The sequence below is a fragment of the Bipolaris zeicola genome (assembly GCF_000523435.1).
Source record: "Bipolaris zeicola 26-R-13 unplaced genomic scaffold scaffold_13, whole genome shotgun sequence".
Taxonomy (NCBI): domain Eukaryota; kingdom Fungi; phylum Ascomycota; class Dothideomycetes; order Pleosporales; family Pleosporaceae; genus Bipolaris; species Bipolaris zeicola.
Window position 1 is genome coordinate 23,034 of NW_006912062.1, and position 18,455 is coordinate 41,488.

General features: G+C 50.9%; 7 protein-coding genes across 7 annotated transcripts; 2 read left to right on the plus strand and 5 right to left on the minus strand.

Annotated features, from left to right (window-relative positions):
* Window positions 1–1,628: 1,628 nt before the first annotated feature.
* COCCADRAFT_33223 (uncharacterized protein) lies at window positions 1,629–6,668 on the minus strand (the record flags this gene model as incomplete). Its single annotated transcript, XM_007709966.1, has 4 exons — window positions 1,629–3,077; window positions 3,128–6,094; window positions 6,140–6,427; window positions 6,477–6,668. The coding sequence occupies 4 exons, from the start codon at window positions 6,666–6,668 to the stop codon at window positions 1,629–1,631; spliced, it is 4,896 nt and encodes a 1,631-aa protein (XP_007708156.1).
* A 1,028-nt stretch (window positions 6,669–7,696) lies between these two features.
* COCCADRAFT_85233 (uncharacterized protein) lies at window positions 7,697–7,972 on the minus strand (the record flags this gene model as incomplete). The annotated part of the gene is made up of 1 exon (XM_007709987.1): window positions 7,697–7,972. A coding segment is annotated over one exon (276 nt), but the record flags the coding sequence as incomplete, so codon positions are not given.
* Window positions 7,973–8,493: 521 nt separating this feature from the next.
* On the minus strand, window positions 8,494–10,422 carry COCCADRAFT_85305 (uncharacterized protein; the record flags this gene model as incomplete). Its single annotated transcript, XM_007709988.1, has 1 exon — window positions 8,494–10,422. One exon carries the CDS (start codon window positions 10,420–10,422, stop codon window positions 8,494–8,496), a length of 1,929 nt encoding a protein of 642 aa, XP_007708178.1.
* Window positions 10,423–11,829: 1,407 nt separating this feature from the next.
* On the plus strand, window positions 11,830–13,944 carry COCCADRAFT_85296 (uncharacterized protein; the record flags this gene model as incomplete). Its single annotated transcript, XM_007709989.1, has 2 exons — window positions 11,830–12,380; window positions 12,564–13,944. The coding sequence occupies 2 exons, from the start codon at window positions 11,830–11,832 to the stop codon at window positions 13,942–13,944; spliced, it is 1,932 nt and encodes a 643-aa protein (XP_007708179.1).
* A 150-nt stretch (window positions 13,945–14,094) lies between these two features.
* Window positions 14,095–15,519, minus strand: COCCADRAFT_1560 (uncharacterized protein; the record flags this gene model as incomplete). Its single annotated transcript, XM_007709936.1, has 3 exons — window positions 14,095–15,151; window positions 15,213–15,377; window positions 15,434–15,519. The coding sequence occupies 3 exons, from the start codon at window positions 15,517–15,519 to the stop codon at window positions 14,095–14,097; spliced, it is 1,308 nt and encodes a 435-aa protein (XP_007708126.1).
* Window positions 15,520–17,516: 1,997 nt separating this feature from the next.
* On the minus strand, window positions 17,517–17,702 carry COCCADRAFT_85341 (uncharacterized protein; the record flags this gene model as incomplete). The annotated part of the gene is made up of 1 exon (XM_007709990.1): window positions 17,517–17,702. The coding sequence occupies one exon, from the start codon at window positions 17,700–17,702 to the stop codon at window positions 17,517–17,519; it is 186 nt and encodes a 61-aa protein (XP_007708180.1).
* A 103-nt stretch (window positions 17,703–17,805) lies between these two features.
* Window positions 17,806–18,276, plus strand: COCCADRAFT_22870 (uncharacterized protein; the record flags this gene model as incomplete). The annotated part of the gene is made up of 1 exon (XM_007709952.1): window positions 17,806–18,276. The coding sequence occupies one exon, from the start codon at window positions 17,806–17,808 to the stop codon at window positions 18,274–18,276; it is 471 nt and encodes a 156-aa protein (XP_007708142.1).
* Between the last annotated feature and the right edge of the window lie 179 nt (window positions 18,277–18,455).

Genomic DNA, 18,455 nt, shown 5'->3' on the forward strand with positions numbered 1-18,455 from the left:
TCCTGGCCCCCCTCCAAGGATTCGTTCTGGATCAGATGCGCAAAAAGAGGACAACGTAGTACAGTAGATGGTTCTGGCTAAACAACGTACCAATAAGAAAGGATTGGCATGTTCCTGACAGCTCTGACAGGTGTCACGGTGCGAGTCTTTTGCAACACAAGAGCCGGGTTGGACAAAGTGGAAAGAAAGGGCCTAGACAGGCCTGGAAGCAAAATGGGGCAAAAGTTAGTATGCCTCACTATTCTCCCCCTTCCCTTTTCCTCTTCTTCACCATGCCACTGAGATCCCCAACCATATATTGTGTATTCCAAATATCCCATGTATCTGCCCGCGCAGCGTGCACCGATACACACCTCTCTTTTTCTTATCTTTTGCCCAATTCTCACTTATCTACGCTATCGCTGCCCATATGTGTCATCATCCTCTCATTTCTCACAAACCACTATTTGTCATGCTGCCTCAGGCTTCCCTCCGTCCGAAATCCCTAGGCTGTGCTTCCGCCACACATACACACATATTCCCACCCCGGCAGAGAACAGCACACCATTGTCGCACAGTGTAAAGGGAAGCTCATGACACTGAGCACAACCAGAAACATCTAGACCGTGCAGGGACAACTTCCGCTCTCCACTCCGCCCTTCCTATTTTCCCTAGCATGCCCTTCCCCATAGCCACAAGTAATGTATCACTTCTCACTCCCCACTCAGCCTGACTATCCTCATTTTCTTATTCTACCCAGTCCCCAACTATGCAAATATTGTAACAAACACACTTCCATCCATGCCTACGCACCCTTCTTTACCCCGTCTCTACTTGTCCCATTACCACCCGTCTAAAATCACACACACACATAACCACCTATCACCATAAAGAAAAGCCCTCCCCAAAAGTGATCTCATGACTACAAACGTGGTTGTTTTCCCCCCCTCCCCAAATCCTCTTAGTCCTCGCTTTCCAACGTGACCAGCTATTATGCAGCAAGGCGATATGCGTGTACGTGTGTGTAGGCTCTCAAGGGCACCGAGCAAAGAAAGGCATTTGTATTTTCTTTTTTTTAGGACACTATGCGAGTTTTAGTGAAGAAGAAGAAGAAGAAGAAGAAGAAGAAGAAGAGTGGGTGAGCGGGTATGTGAATGGAGCTGGCTCTGTGTTGCATGTACACGTGGGTAGTCTGGATGCGTCTATCAAGGTCTGGACTCTTGTGTGTACTTTCTCTTCGATATAGTGTAAAACTTGTCGTCGCAGTGACGGATTTATTTCTAATACTGAGGCTGTGGAAATGTCTAGTTGGTAAGATCCAGGCCTCATATAACCGGCATGTCTTTTACCGTGCAGATACTTGTTGCATCTCACAATAGAACCGGGTCACTATACAAAAGCAAGCATGTGAGAAATGCAAAAGCGCATGAATTTAACTACGCGTATATAGTTGAATGTAATATAATGTATGCGCATGCGTGGAAACCTCGTATTATGAAGCACCGACACCAAACGCCATGTGAACCACTGCATCCGTAGCCGTATGCCACACCCCTGATCTCAGAAAAAAACGCCATTGATTAATCCAGGTATCAAACAACCCACCACCCCCTCACATGTACATAGAGACCTCCATCAAGCTAGTCAGTTTAGTCGCTGTCATCGTCGTCATCGAAACTAGGCTCAGACGCATCATCAGAGTCGGCTTCGTCATCACTAACAACGTACTTGGCCGGCTTAGCAGCAGCTCTGCGACCAGGCCGAGCGGCAGGTGCGCGTGCAGCTGGCTTGGGAGTTGGCTCGTCTTCATCTTCGTCCGACAGTAGGTCGTTGGCAAGATCGTCTGCGTCCTCCATGTCCTCGTCTTCATCTGAATCGGCAGCCTTCTTCTTCTTGGATGCGGTCTTGCCTGTTTCTGTGTCCTTGCCATGCTTCTTCGCGTAAGCCTTCGCTGCTGGGCTCTGAGCAGCAGGCTTCTTCGCAACGGCTTTCGGCTTTGGTACAGGTTTGGCAGCAGCAGCCTTGGGTTTCGGGGCGGGTCTAGCAGTCAACTTAGTCGCAGCTGGTTTCTTGACACTGAGGTTGAAGTCATCATCATCCGAGCTCATGATAGTGTCATTGACATTTCGAGGAGCAGGGCGCTGTGGTGAAGACTGAGGCATTAGACCTTCGTAGTTGGTAGTGTCACCGTCCACATCAACAATGCTGTTCTTTTTGATGCCAGCCGAACTGCCAGAGCGAGGGTTGCCATTGCTACCTGGCCGGGCCACAGTTGTCGTCTTAAACATTGGGACGCCGTTTGTACCAGATCCGATTGTCTTTACCATGCTGCTGACGTCGCCAAGGAGATCCTCGTCGTCATCGTCAGAGTCGCTACCGAGGTTGTATTTGGTCGCTTGTTTGGTTGCGCCTCGAGCAGCTCGAGCTGGGGCAGCAGCTTTCGCAGGCTCTTTGGCGGCTTCCGCAGCTACTGCAGCAAAGACGTCGGAGTCTTCGTCATCCGAAGGAACCGGGTCTTTCTTGATAGCCTTTGAACCAGCAGGGCGACCCCGCTTCGCAGGTGCTGGCTTTGAGTCTGCAGTGCCTGGCCTGCTATCCGACGCTCCATCGGTCTGCGGTGTTGCCTCCTTCTTCACGAGATGTGAGAGCAGCGTACCTTGCTTCTGTGGTGCCGCAGAGCCGAACGCGCTACTGCTCTTGAGAGCTTCTGCTGCTGATGGCTTCTTGACAGGTTCTTGTTGAAGGTAACTGAGCAGTCCCTCTTTCTTGGGCTTTGGCTTCTTCTTAGCCGGGCCAAAGTCCGAGTCAGAAGCGTCCGAGTCAGAGCCGTCCATCTTTCTCTTCTTCTTTCCCTTGGTACCCTTGCCTCCAGCAATGCCAAGTTTCTGGGAAGCGCGACGGGTCATGCTAGCAATCTTCTTCTTGCGCTTGGTTTCTTCTTCTTGCTGCACATTCCATTCGTCCATGAACGCGTCAAGGTCAACGTTCCAGATATCCTTGGGTGAGAGTTTGATAAGGGTGTCGACCTCTTCCTGCCTCTCGCCAATCTGCTTCAAGAGCTTTTCGACCCGCTCTTGCGTCAAAGACCAAATGGCCATCTGTAAACTGTTAGCATTTTGACACACTATTCAGGTGTATGAGTACTTACGCCAAGCAAATAGTCGTAGTCGTTGGCGGACACTTCGACTTCAGCCTCGTCTGATTCGTCCTCCTGAGCATCTTCCTCTTCGCCTGCATTCTTCGCATCTTCGACCTTGGGGATCGGTGCAAAGCCAAGTTTCTTGAGTTCTTGGACAAGGGCAGACTTCTTCTTCTTGGAAACCGTAAGCTTTCCATCGATAATCATCTGAATGAATCTAGCTTGGTTCGTCAACTTGAGAAGCTCCTTCTCCATGACTTGAAGTTGATGTTGCTTTCGTTTCTCGTAGTACCGCAGACGGATGTGGTAAAATTCCTCAATAATGTCAAGGACGGTTGAGTACTTGTGAATACGTCCTTGTGCATCGAATGCAACAAGATTGCTGGTGGCTTGAGGCTTGTATAATTTGAACATTTCCTCGAGGCCCTTAGCAAGAGCGGCTGTCATGTACTTGTCCTCCATCTTGATGACAAAATGGACGCGATCTGGGGTGTTGTAGTCAATGTAGTCCTTGATAAATGAGGGGCCCTTTTCCGCCTTGATGATTTCCTCAAGTTTCTCCTTGAAGTCCTGGGTCCAGTAGCGAACAGGAAGCTCAGTGATTTCAATCTCGTTATCACCAGTCTGTCGAACAGTACCCGTGAACTGGTAGCGGTCAGGACCAAGGACAGTGGTCGTTCCGGTGAAGCCCTTGTACCAGGGGACCATAGGTGACATATCCTCTTTGGTAGCACCTGGTTGCATTCGGCGCCTGATGTTCTCGATGATATCCATGGGGTTAAAGTTAGGAATTTCAGAACTCCAACCAGTACCGATACCACTTGAGCCATTAATGAGAATCGTAGGCAGAATGGGTACATACATCTCCGGTTCAATCTTGTTGCCATCGGATTCGCCGTACTTCAATAACGCATCATCGTGGGGATGAAAGATGCGTCTTGCAAATGGTGTCAGACGAGTGTAAATGTACCTGGCGCTGGCAGCGTCGGCACCACCCTTGAGACGAGAACCAAAGTTACCACTTGGCTCCAAGAAGTTGATATTGTTGGTTCCAACAAAATTCTGTGCGAGACCGACAATGGTACCCTGCATTGAAGCTTCTCCGTGAGCATAGTCGGTAGATCCGGAGACTGCACCAGCAAGCTCAACCACCTTGACATCCTTCTTGATGTTACGCCTAAAGCAAGTGTACATCACTTTCCGCTGACCGGGCTTCAGGCCATCAATAACGGACGGGATAGATCGCACGTTATCAGCCATGGAAAACAGAATCAACTCCTTGTTGACGAAATCGTCATAGGAAATGTCTGGAGTGGTCAGGTCAAGATGCCGACCTGGTACAAAGTCGCGTAGCCAGTCTTTACGAGCATCCGCCTTCTTCTTCGAGAAAGCCAATTCTATGAGCTTTTCCTCCTCTTCTCGCATGACCTGGAAGCGCTTCATATGGGTGTCGAGATCCTTGAAGTAAATCTGAGCATCGGGAATGTCGCTGGTACCCAATCCCTTGTAGTACTTGTGATCCCAGCCCTTTTCATGTGCGTGTTGTTCTTTCCACTCCTCGTATTCTGGCATGGAGAAGAAACTCTTCATGTTGCGTGGGTTCTTTTGGTCACCCTTCCAGACCTTGACAATGGGCGTGATGAACTCCAGTAGGAAACCTGGGATCTTGAGCAAGCTCGGAAACTGGCACTGAAGAAAGTTGATCAACAGACCCTTGATATGGCTACCGTCGTGATCCTGATCCGTCATAATCATGAGATGGCCGTAACGCAAGCTTTTCATGTCTGCCACCGTATACTCCTTCTTGTGCTGAAGACCCATGAATTTCTTGATGTTCTGAATCTCGGCATTCTTCATGATCTGATCGACCGTGGCGTCACGGACGTTGAGAAGCTTACCACGAAGCGGGAAGACACCAAACAAGTCCTGGTTGACGACAGCACGTCCAGCAAGTGCAAGAACACTAGCCGACTCACCCTCAGTGAGGATGAGAGTGCAAAGATGTCCGTCCTTGGTGCCCGCCTTATTGGCATCTGTCAACTTTGCGTTGTTGATTCGGTTACGCTTGTTGCCATCGGTCTTCTTCATCATCTGGTCAGCCTTTTGCTGAGCAAAGTGCATAATGTTCTGAATGACATCGGTCTTGGCAATGGCATTCAGGAACTTGTCGCTGAGGACGGGCTTGCTGCCAAACTGACTGGGCTTGGTAGTGAGCTGCTCTTTTGTCTGGGATGTGAAGGCAGGGTTCACGATGGAACAATTGACAAACAGAAAAAGGTGGTTCTTAATCTGTGCAGGCTTGAGCTTGACAGCGGCTTTGTTTTTCTTGTTGACAATGGCCATGAGCTTCTCGACGATCTGGTCGGCAATGTGGTTTACGTGCGTACCACCGGATGTTGTCGCGATAGAGTTGACAAAGGATACCTGATTAAAGGCACCATCTGAAACAGCAAAACCAATGTCCCAGCGTTCGAGCTTGTCGGTAATGATGACATCCTTCTCCTTCTCATCTTCGCTGTTGCCCTGGTCGCGCGAGATAGACTTTGTGTACATTTCCATGTATTTGGCAAACGATGTGATCTTGATGCGCTCGCCGTTAAGGTAAACCTTGACGCCCCGTAGCGTACCCGCCATATCGTAGGTCCTGCGTTTGACCATGGCTTCAAAATCGTCGTCAATGCCCTCCATGCCAAACCTAGCGTAGTCGGCCTTCCAGCTAACCTTAGTGTAATCGTCCGCCTTGATGTCGGTAATCTTGGCTTTGCCCATCTTGCTCATGTTCTCCGTCCATGTTTGCTTGTACTTCTTCTTCTGTTTCGAATCGACGGTCTCGACTGTGAATTCGGTACTGAATACGTTACAGAGCTTGGCTCCGTAACCGTTGCGACCACCAGTGACTTTTTGTTGGTCGTCGTCATAGTTGGACGAGGTGAGAAGATGACCGAAAATCATCTCTGGTACATAGATGCCGTGTTCCTAACCGAGTCAGCAGGTAATTTTAGGAGGTCGCGGGCAACACACTTTATGAATCTCAATTGGAATTCCCTTGCCATCGTTCCTGATGGAGATCTCGCCACTCTCCCGGTCGACCGTTACTCTGATCTCACTCATATTCTTGTCGTTTTGTTTGTTATCGGCGGCGTTGACAAGAATCTCGTCAAAGATCTTGTACAGACCGGGGACGTATGACACGTCGCGGTATTCCATCGCCTCGCTCTCCGAATTATACACCCACATCTTATCCGTTTGTCGTTCTACGGAACCAATGTATGTATCAGGGCGCTTCATAATGTGCTCCAAGTGCGTCAACTATGATTGTGTTAGTCGGTATTTCGCCAATTGCAATTGCAATACTCACCATCTGGTACTTGCTGCTGGCACCGCCCTTCTTGGGCTTTGCAGCTGGCTCGTCATCGCCATCTCCACCAAAGCTGTCATTGGCAATATCTGCGGGGGGTTTGCTGCTCGGCTTCTTGGGGGCTGGTGCTTTTTTAGGCTTTGGTGTGTCTGCGAGCAGCGACTCATCGACGTCTACAGGGTCCTCATCCATGTCTACATCTGAGTTCTCGATGTCTGAGTCGGCCTTTGCCTTCTTCTTAGGTGCAGCCTTCGCTTTCGGCTTTGCAGTGGCGCCGGCGGGTCTGCCTCGAGGTTTTGCAGGACCAGCTGCTTTCTTTGTGGCGGGTGCTTTCGGTTTCGCCGCTGCCTTGGTGGCTTTGGCGGCCTTTGCAGGCGGGGCGAAGTCAGAGCTCGCGCCTTCGTCGAATACGGAGTCGTCCATTAGGGAGTCGGACATGGTGGGCTAAAGTCGAGTCCCCAGGACGGGGGACAAGGTCGAAAGAAAAAAAAGCACTTGTCACACGTGACTGTTCGAGCGACAAGACACGGGCAAGATGCAACGAATGTAGACGAAAGGAAGGTGTGGTGGCGATGAAGTTGAATGTGAAGGCGTGTTTTGCTACATGAGGGTCAATGTTTACGCGTTTGCGTTGCCAAAGCGAGAGGCTGCAGGGGAAGGCACGCTAGTCGGACGCTAGTGCGGGGCTTTTAGGAGTTCACAAGTTGTATTGCAGTGAACCACGAGCACCACAACGTCCATCGTGAAAAGCAAGACGATGAGACAGCTGTGATAGTTGCGCTCCGAGTGTGATGATGATAGAGAAGAGTGATGGCATGAAGGGCGTCAAGGTCTGCAACGACAGCAATCGCTGCATGGTAGCCACTGGTACACCTTTCACATGCCAAAGGTGAGCGCAACATCCAAACTCAGGCTGCAGCTTCGAATGCAAAACACCAGGCTAGCGATCGTGAGGGGCAGAGCACCACTCTCTTTTACCAGTCGAATAGACAGAAGTTGCGTAGCTTTTCTCCTACCGAGCAAGGTCAGGATATCAACATTGGTGATGGCGAACGGCAACACGCAATCGTAATAGTGCTGGAGGCTTTCGTGCTTATTAGTAGAAACATGCCAAGAAAAAGGGTTCATCTCGATCTCTTCCAGCAAGCAGGACTGTACATGATCTCGACTCGGCAAATCAATAACCAAATCAAGAAGGGATCTCGGATTTCCTCCTCCGTTCATCCACTGCCCATTCGGCCGAACCGGACGTCAAGGTGTCCACAAATATTCATACCAGCGCTAGTATACAGCACATGGCTTGCAAAGAAAAGAAAAACTTTAAAAAATATATTACCCTCTCGGATCTCGGATTTCAATATCCGGCCCTCCGGGGCGGACAAACACAAAGGTTGATTTTGAATTATGTTCCGAAACAGGCATGAATTGAGAAGGAACGGGTCACGGAACCCTGGAACCAGGATAATCACCATAGTAAGGATACGGTACGATATAAGCACTGTCTCACTGGCATCATCCTAGTTCAAGGTTTGGTTGAGGGGATCACCCACCCACTGCATAAGGTAATAAAAACGGATCCAAAAAAAGAGCGCTAGGCAAAGTTCGGAGATATTATCGGTCCTATAATCAAAAGTCGAGCAAATGAGCATGTTCAATGCATAATGATTTCGAATAATTTGTATTTGGCACAAGAAATTGCGGATTTCCTAACCTAACCAAAATAAAGGAAAAATGCGGAGGGAGTGACGTTGATCTAGGTGGCCTAATAGGCAAAGGTATCTACAGGTTAGAAGGCAAGGAGAGCGTAGTGTACAGTAGAAATACCGATTGGACAAAGGAGCCCGAACCAACAGGTCCAGCCTGATTCTGCTAACAGTTGTTGTGAAATGAAAAGAGAAGACGAAAAGAAGAAAAATGCTGTGTCATACCCAAATGCTCCAGGAAAACTCCACCCCGATGTAATGAAAAGAATTGTAGACCAAAATATAAGGTCATGGCTGAGAGGGCATATTCGCAATTAAGCCCTCTCCTTGTGATGAAACATGTCTTTAAGGCGAAGCTTGATCTTGTACACATACCAGTCACTCTTTCTCTTGACACCCATGCTGTGATCGCTGCTCTGTTCGCCCTTCCTCGTTTTTGAATCCTTGCTCTTACTTCGTTCGCCCTTCTTCTCTTGCTTGCGCTTCTTTTCGTTCATGACAAACATGCTGGTAGGGCGTTTCTTTAGACCGGGGCCGTCGACAACTCCAGAATCCCACATGCCAGTTGTCGTAATCGGTGCGTAGGTAGATTGTGTCTTTCGTGGTCGCTTTGTGTCCGGGAGAGGCGGGGAAAGCAAGGGCGAGTCGAGCAACGATGCAGGGGAGGCTGGCTCTACTGGTGAGGGAGGTATAACGATAGGAGAGGGAAGCTGGTTGGCATCGGGTCGAGATGTCTCGACAGATGGACGTTCTATGGGAGAAGGCAGTTGTAGCTCTCTAATACGAAGTAACTCTATGCTGCGTTTCATCTGGCGCTCTTCTGTGCTTTCTACCAAAGTTTCGTCTTCGAAAGCTAGCCCGTATCTCTTTCTCGCACTGCCAGTGATGCTATGGATGGCAGTGCCAGTCGAGTTTGCTCTCCGTGAGCGTGTTGTGACCACCGGGGATGCCTTGGCCGCTGTTTTAGTGGAAGCAGGAGAGGGAGGAGCATCGGCGTGTGTATGGGACAGTCCTTCGATGCTGGCCTTCAACATTCGTGGAAATGAACGACGCTTCTCTTCGACTGTTGAAGCTGGCGATGGTGAGCGAGGGCCTTCGAGCATACTCATTGAACATGCACGATGAGCGGCCTGGCGGACTGAATTGCTCCGAGTCAGGGCTGGAATGGTCGCTAGGCTGGAGCCATCCGAGGCAAATTCTCTGGAAGCAAGCCAGACACCAGACACCAGTATGAGGTTGCGGAGGGCTTCGTTAGTTTCGATGGGAAGCTTTTCAGCAAGGGCATCAGCAAAGGAATCGGAGTCGATGCTGAGAGGTGTTGTAGGCGACTGGGTATACGAGGATGTGGCGTTTGGGGTCGGAGGAGAGGTGGCCGAGGGAATGGTGTATGTGTCCATAACGTCGATGCGGCTGCGTGTCATTGTGGCAATGATGGGGTGTCGCCTTGAGTCGGAACTGATTGTGCTAAAGGTGAACTTCTTGTCCTCTGGTGCAGTAGCAGTAACTGTCGAGGCCGAGGTGCGGCGGGCATGTGCAGGCTTGAGTACCCAGCGTGCCTTGAGCGCAACAGCATGCTCGTCGGTGGAGGTGAATTCGTAACCCCCATTGGGCATGTCTGCGACTGACCAGCGACTGAATCCATCGCTGATGCAGATGTCGGTGGTCTCGGTAAGACCGTTGTCGCTTTTGCGTGTGCTCAGGACGCCGACGACGTCGCGCGAGGCCCAATCATCCTGGCGCGACTTTTCTTGCTCATCTTGCGATGTGTAGGCTCCGGCCTTGACGACAAGGAGGTCGTTGGGGCCTAATCGCTCCCTGGTGTTGAAGAAGTGGGCCAGGCGACGGGTGGAGCGCTGAGGGAGGAGGGAAAAGGGGATGACGTCGTAGGCGGGCTTGGGGCGTTGCGAGGTAATGACCTGGTGTAGCTGGAGGTGGACGTGGCGCTTTGAGCGAGTGTTTATGGGACGGGCGATGTTGTAGGATGTCTTTGAGCGGCGCGAGGGTTTTTTGACCTTGTCAGCAGTGGTGTCGCTGCCGGCAGAAGCAGGGCGAGAGGAAGAACTGTCAAGCGGAGGGGTGTCGTGTGTTATTGTTTTTGTTGTTGTTGTTGTTGTGGACATGTCAGGGGAGGGAGTTTGGCCCCGCAAGACGGAGCCTAGGAGGGAGAGTGGCTTGTGAAGGAAGGAGGCATTAGTTGTGGCGGTGGTGGTGGTGGGATTGGCGGCCAACATGTCCATCAGCATTGCTCCGGCTACGGGACAGAAGGAAGAGGCATTCTGGGGAGACTGTCAGCAATTTGGGAAATATCGGCGGTAGGATGCGAGGCCATTATTATTATAAAGGAATGGCCTCTGTCAAGCGCCAAACGGGAGTCTAACTTACAAGCCACAGTGAGCACAAGCTAGGAGTTATGCAGGGCAGGGGTACGAGAGGCTGAGGGATGCATACAGTACTAGCAACTCTGTACGTAACATGCGAAGAAAGCAGAGGCAGCCCGCCAGGAACACAAGCAACCACGACAAGAGACCAAAAGGACACGAGGGCGGAAAGAGGACAAGAGGAAAAAGATGAGGTCAACAGGGCCGCCGCCAGAGGTCATTCACCGCGCGGCGGCGGACATGGACTTTACTTCTTGTCCGCATTGTCGACGCACAAGACACAGGCAGGCTGCGACGCCCGTCATGTCAACCGTCGACCTCCCGCTAGCGCACGCCCGCTCCCAGTTCGAAACCACGACACGAGCCATGTCCGGCCCAGACTCTGCTGCCAACGGGGCCGGCGTGATTGGCTCGTCTCGCCGTATCCGCCTCGCCTGCTACTATACTTGCGTCCATCCATACACCCTGATACGCACACGCACCCATACGGCCTATACGATGCGCACTCGACCGATGCAGCTGCTTGGATCGACGCCCGGCTCCCACGGCTCCCACTATAGGCTGGCCCATGGACAGTTGCCAATACTACAAGTATACACTACGACATACCTACATATGTACGTACCTATCGATCCATCCCGTCTCTCCACACTTTCTCCATCGGCCCTACACCACCACACCATGCGAGGCCAAGCAAAAACCATACCCGCCGAGGCCCGATGTCCTGTATGTTTTACGGTAGTTATCACATGTACTACCGAGTGGGCCCCACGCATATCCCAAGTAAGTAGCATGTTGATGTCCACTGCATCTGTAACTATGTAGGTACCAGCATGTTTAAACCCGAGGCTAGCTACAGTTTGTATGTATGTATGTATGCCATGTCCCAGGCCAGCAGCCACCACCGCCTGTGGCATAGCAACAGCCTCCCATCTGCATTCTCCCCCCCCTTCCCCTCCTCCTTCCTCACCGACAATGACACGCACCTCGCCGAGACACGCAACCCATGCTGCAAGGCCCCGCAACTGCTCACCACCATGCCACCACATGCTGCCTCGAATCCGATCTTCGGTTCTCCCGGCGTCCGTTTTCCGCGCACTTCCATTTTTCTCCGAGACCGAGCTCTCGTCAGCTGCACATCGCCCGCTCCAAAACTCCATCGGACGAACCACCCTCCGAATCGTCGCACAAGCTCTGCACCATTGCGCCTGCAACTCGCCGTCTGAAATCTGATCAATCACGCCAAGCAGCAAAGCCCAAACCTTGTCGCTCATGGCTTCCCAAACGGAGCACACATCAGCCCTAGACGTTGCTCCTCAATCACTAGCTGAGAACCTCGTCAATTGGTTCGTCCAGCATGGGGGCCACCTGAGCCCGCAGGTCCAGCTCGCCTACACGCACGCTCAAGGCTTCCATCTGTGTGCCCGGGCGCCATTAACCTCGCCTGTCGTGGCATCGTGTCCGCTCAACCTTACCCTCTCCATCCTGAACCTAGACCCCGGTGAGAAAGGGGTGCAACATATCCAGTCACCTTTGCAGCAATGTCGAGACAAGATCCCAGACCATATCTTGGCATATCTTATGTTGCTAGAGCAGCGCGACAAGGGCAACGACTCGCCTTGGAGCGCTTATCTAGCATGCTTACCTGGGCCTCAAAACATAACCACTCCTCTCTGGTTTGATGATGTCGACTTCGCCTTTCTGGCTGGCACATCCTTGGCGCCCGCCGCAAAAGAAAGAAAGGCTGAGCTACACCAGCAACGGGAGCACGCCGTACAAGTCATGAAGCACTTTGATATGCATCTGGCTGACGTTATCTCTCTGTAAGTTTCCTAGCGCAGGCCACCCAAAGCAGCCCAAACATGGTGTCTCAGGCGTGCAGTAGGCCCATGCTGTCCACTCGGCAATTGAATACGTGATGCCCTCGACGTGTTGAATGACCAATTTGATTTGCTTTGTCTGCACATTACATCAGACGCCATACACACCCCGCTAACACTAGTCAGCGAATCGCTGCAATGGGCCGCTACCATCTTCACTTCGCGCGCATTCATCTCCACTCATATCTTACCTGGCAGAGAGACAATACCCATGCTCTTCCCAGTCATTGATATTCTAAACCATTCCGTCACTGCAAAGGTCGAATGGGACTTTGAACCACATCGCTCATTCGCACTCAAGTGCCTCCAAGGCGACTCTGTCCAACCGGGAGAGGAGCTTTTCAACAACTATGCGCCCAAGCAGAATGATGAGCTGCTCCTTGGATACGGTTTCTGTCTCGAGGACAACCCAATTGAGCAGTTTGCCTTGAAGCTAGCGTTTCAGCCGCAGCTGCAGCAATACGCGCAGCAGCTCGGTCTACTAGATGGCAAAAACGTGCCTTTTGAGATGACTCGGGATTTCCTCGCCACAGATCCAAACAAAGAACAGCACTTTTTGCGTACCAGAGGTCACCCATTCGGGCGGTATGACAACAATGTGCCCTTTTTCCGTGGTGTGCCCCCGTATATTGTTCACTTCTTCTTCATCCAGACAATTATTACCGCAGAAGTGGATATAAGTAGCATCGACGTTGCTCGACCTGGAGCAAGGATCACGCTGCAGGTCTTGGTACTTTTACATCAGGCGCTGGAGCAGAGATGCGCCTCCCTCCCTCTCCGTATAGAGCAGGAACCCCAAAACACCAAGCAAAAGTATGCAAAGATTTACCGTGATGGTCAAGCCCGCATCATTCACTCGGTGCGGCAAGAACTCCAGGCTGCAGTAGCCAGGCTACGGGCATCAGACCGGGATGCTTCAAACAGGTCCTTGCACAGCTTGCCTGAGGTCCTATCGACTTTCAAAAAGGATATGCCCACAGCAACAGCAAAGTTCACAGCTGCGCTCCAAAAACATGGCTTGGAAAAGACTCACGACGACAGTCTAAAATGGGCATTACTGCTTACCGTGCTAGTTTCCACAATGTTAACAACACCAGAAACGGACAAAGTGTCCGTCTTTACCCTCGTGCGCAGCCTATGTGCCCAGCACGCGCTCCCAACGCTTGAAGACGGTATCGAAGACGTAGAAACATACACCTTTGTTGACGAACACCTCGTAGACTTTGTGCACCTCCCTTCTGCTGATCCTAGCGCCACTCCCAGCGACGTGCTAGATGACCTTGGTCTTACATTTGTGAATCAGCCAGCTGATAGCACGGCGCCTGTGTTTATCGATGGTCGGACTGAGCACCTGGGCGCGAGGGTCATCATGTGGGCCATGAAGGTGGCGGAGCGCGATGTCGTGCCCGTATTTGAAGACGGAGGTATCAGAAAATGCTTGTATGCGCCATGCGGTGGGGGCGACGAGACGTGGATGTATGAGGATGTGAACGTGCGAGCGGAATGATGTTCAAGGAAGGAACGGAACGAAAGTTAAATGTTATCTACCCGAGACGTGCAAACAAACGGTCGTGTCGATCAATTGTTGCGACTGCAACCTTGCCACGGAAAGATCCGAATTGCTATATCCAGTTCTCATCTACGTCTCATCGAAACCTTATGCCACAACGTCACTCGCCTCCTGCTCTCTCCGCTCCTCATCCTTGCCTCCCAACTTGCCCGTTCTTTGATGGATCGCTTTCAAAACAGCCTGAAGCTCTTGCAAAAACCGATCCACTTCCTTCTCCGTACCCACCGTTATCCTTAGGCATCCCAAGCAGCCATGCTCCTTGCCTCTAAACCTAACCACCACACCCTTTTCCTCTGCCAGCCCCTCGTACACCGCCAGCGCAGTCTCATTTGACGGCTTGCCACCCTGGTCCGCAGGCGCATCGAGAATCTGGTAGAGCAGGAAATTCGACTCTGTGCCGCCGTGCAGAGGACCAACGCCCGCAATCTTTGGCAATTCGCGAATCATACGATCGCGCTGCTCGACAATCGCATTGCGATTCTTGTGCATGACATCTAGATGTTTGGGTGATAGAGCAGCACGTGCAAGTTGACTGGTGGGATTAGGAATGTTGTATGGCGCCTTCATGTTGTTTAGGATCTGAGCGATTGCCGGGTCGGCAAATGCAGCGCCCAGACGGATGCCGGCGAGGCCAAAGGCTTTGGAGAGCGTCTGCATGACCACAAGGTTCGGCCATTCAGATACCCATTCTGCCAGGCTGGTGCCATCAGGCGAGAAGTCAATGTATGCCTCGTCCAGCACTACGACACCGTTCCATTGATGCTCTAGGACACGCTGGACGTCTTCCTTTTTCAACAGCTTGCCTGTTGGGTTCCCCGGTGAACACAGGTATGCTAGCTTGATATTCTTGTCTTGGTCCAGCGCATCGAGAATCGCGGGTACATCGAGGTCGAAGCTGGGTGTTTGCAGGGGCACCTTGACAAGCGACACGTCGTTGACTTGCGCCGATACGCTGTACATGCCATATGTGGGTGGACATGTGAGGATCTTTTCTTTGCCCGGAATGCAAAAGGCGCGGATCAGCGCGTCGATAGCTTCGTCCGAGCCCACGCCAACAAACAGGTTGGCCGGTGTGATCTTCTTCGATGTGTGCGTTTGCGTGTTTCGGAGATTGCAGAGCAGCTGCTTGAGTTCTTCTTGGTGGCTGCGTGGCCATGTGTTAGTTCTTGTTGACCCCAGCACAGGATACAGAGCGGCGTGCGTACGGATCTGGGTAGCGGTTCAGACCAAGTAAATCAATGTCAATCGCATACGATGAGTCGGATGCGCCATTGACTTTTGATTTTATCTCTCCCGTCAATGAAAGGCCCGGCCCGTACGCGTTCTCATTCGCGTCGAGGAGAATGTTGGTTCCGTCGTCTTTGTAGTCACTACGTACTCGTGTCAGTCTGAGTACCGCAATCAGCGTCATTTGAGCTTCACCTACTCGCGCGCGCATCGGTACGGCTCCAACGCGAGAATGTTGGGTCGCGCGCATGTCTGCAGGTCGAATGCTGTGTTTTTGATTGCCATTGCTGAACTGCTATCGTGGGGATTTCAAGTGTCGAGTTTAAGTCAATGATCGCGGGGAACTTTTTTGTTGCGCGGGGCATGCGGCGAAACCGGGAGTCATCTATGATTACACTGGTCCGTCTAGCCTGGCCGCACTAAGTGCAGCATATCCAGGAGTCATTCTCGGCTCTTGCTACGTATAGTTTTGGTCTGGATGAGCCATTTTTGACTTGGACGTCAAACTCTGATACGTATGCTTAGTGTAAGCAATCGCTGTTATGATTATAGTCATGCATTCGCACGAAGAATCATGTTGCTCGGTATTAGAAGAACGAGAGTCTTTGCCTCGGATACATACCGACTTGCCTGTGGTTGCATGTATGCATTCGATTACGTCTTCGGGTCGGGTTTTCTATCTAGGCCGATATAGGAAAGAATAGCGCTTGCAGGAGTTTTGCTTCGGCGACATGTTCTTGCTAGTTAGCTTTGCCGATAAGCTACTTGGATGTTTTCATTTTTTATTCAATTTCTATGCTGCAGTCTATGATTTTAATTACCTCGGAAACTTCCATCAATCAAACAACATCCGATATGGTCTAGTGGCTAGGATTTGCCGCTCTCATTGCAGAGTCAGTTCACTGTTCAGTGCCGGCAAGGCCCGGGTTCGATTCCCGGTGTCGGAAACTCTCTTTTTTGCTGTTCTTTTATAACTGCCAGCGTTGTTGCGATGGGTGTCTATCTCTTTTTGCATCTAACAAGGATTTGCGGGGTTGTGCGGTAATCCGTCGCTTTGTCGAGGACGCGGATTGGCGCAAACACTAAGTATAGCGCGATGATTTTTTCCCATCTCTTGAACCCCTAACTAGAACACATAGTGGGTGGCTTGTTTTTGTGCACGGTGATTGATGAATCTTTGGAACTTCGTAATGATAGCGTCCTTGTGACATGAGACTAAGGCAATATAATTCTATGTCACACATTGTAATCAGTTGAGTAAAGCAGCTTGTATCAATATATTCCAGACAATGGCTTTATTGGATCATTAGTCTACGTCCTGTAGGTAGACAAACTGAGTGGACACGCTGGGCGGACATGCTAAGCAGATATACTTCGCGGACATGATGAGCGGACATGCCAAGTAGATATGCTGATTGGACATGTTGGGCGGACATACTGAGCGGACATGCTGAGCTAGGCTTGTCCGGTAGTAGGAGACTTAAGTGCGGGAAGAAGAAATTGCTGGATGTATCTCAGGTGTGGCTAGTAGCTGCACAGCTACAGTAATATAAATAGCTAATAAGTATCCCAGCCTATGCTTTGTTCAATATAGAGCTGGATGATTGCGAGACGAACAGGTTCAGATGAAGATCTCACACTGACCATATCGAATGCTCTATTCGAATATCCTATATAGTATAGTCAAAACGCCGGACATCACACAAGCTGTTACTATCAAGTAAAACTAAGACGAAAATCAAGGAAAGAAGATATGGTATTAAAGGTGCTTCTTGTAAACATTGTCCTAACGGACATTACCTTGACGAGATGGATAGAAGCTGGACAACCTCCTTCTATCTAGAAAGTGTCGTAGTCGTTTCAGCTAGACAAGTCAATAGCATGACAAAGAGACTATTGCAGTCACATGAATCTATCCAGTGACCGGAGTACTCAATAGGAACACCCGCCTCGGACTTTGTGACAGCCTTCTGGCACAACAGTATCGACGCGCAACCCTTTACCTCTCTCCCCACCCTACTCCCGTCAATCATGTTTTTCTGCATACCCAAGATCCGGATCTTGTATGCGCTGGGGCCATCAATTGGTTCGCGAGGTATTTGCTAGTTTGCCGCGGACGGTACGGGTAGTTGCACCATGTGTACCTCAAGAGCTTGGCCATGCTGTCTATTGCACCACGTTGGGCCGTCGGACTAAGGGCCTTGCTTCCAACGAAACAAAGGCAACTGCCTTATACTGGACACGAAATCATCTGAACACGTGCGTCCAATTGGAAGACGATGCTATGTTTGGTATCTGGTACAAGAGCACTCATATGGATAGTAATGTAGCACTGGCTTGCTGACCCTCTTTCCTTTGGACAAAGCTATTGAATACAGGAAACGGTGGGAAATACTAAAGGCGAATTGAGGCGTTTTCGGCGGGTATAAGACGAGGTTGATTCCTCCCAATGAAGCCCAAATAACCATACCATCTCAATCACGCTTGATAGTAACCTTCACACCCCTCACCCGCTACCACCCCTCATCTTTTCTAAAAAAAAACAGCACCACTATTCCCCCTTCCTCAAACATGTATCTCCCAACCCTCCTCACCTCCCTCTCCCTCTCCGCCAGCACCGCCCTAGCCGCCCAAGCCAAAGTCCACAACAAATGCGACTTCCCCGTGTGGGTAACCTCAGTCCAAGGCCAAGCAGGCCAAACCCAAAACATACCCCCCGGCTCTACCTTCTCGGAAGAACAAAGGAATCCAGACCGCGGCACCGGCGTCTCCATCCAAGTAACAACGACGGAACCCGGCCCCAATAACCCGCAGCCCATCTTGATCCTAGGGTATTCATGGAGCAACGTCACAGGGCTGTATTATAGCTTGAGTACCGTCAATGGCTTCGCGTTCAAGGGGAAGAAGCTGCGCATTCATAATACGGAGGGGAAGCCTGTGGAGCAGATTCTTTGGTATGGGGAGCCGAAGCCGGATTATACGGCTGCGTATTTGAAGGGAGAGGCAGATATTACGCTTGAGCTGTGCGACGACTTTGCGTAGAGAGAAGGATTTGAGAGTGTGGCAAGGAGAGTTGATGGTATGCGGTGTGCACATGGCGGTCGTGACAGAGTGGAAGCTGAGGAATAGGTGTGATCAGCCAATGCTCGATGTGGTATTTCATTATCAGTTGCCCTTTTTAAATGTTTAGTTTTGCTTTCAAGTTAGTTACACTCCGCTGT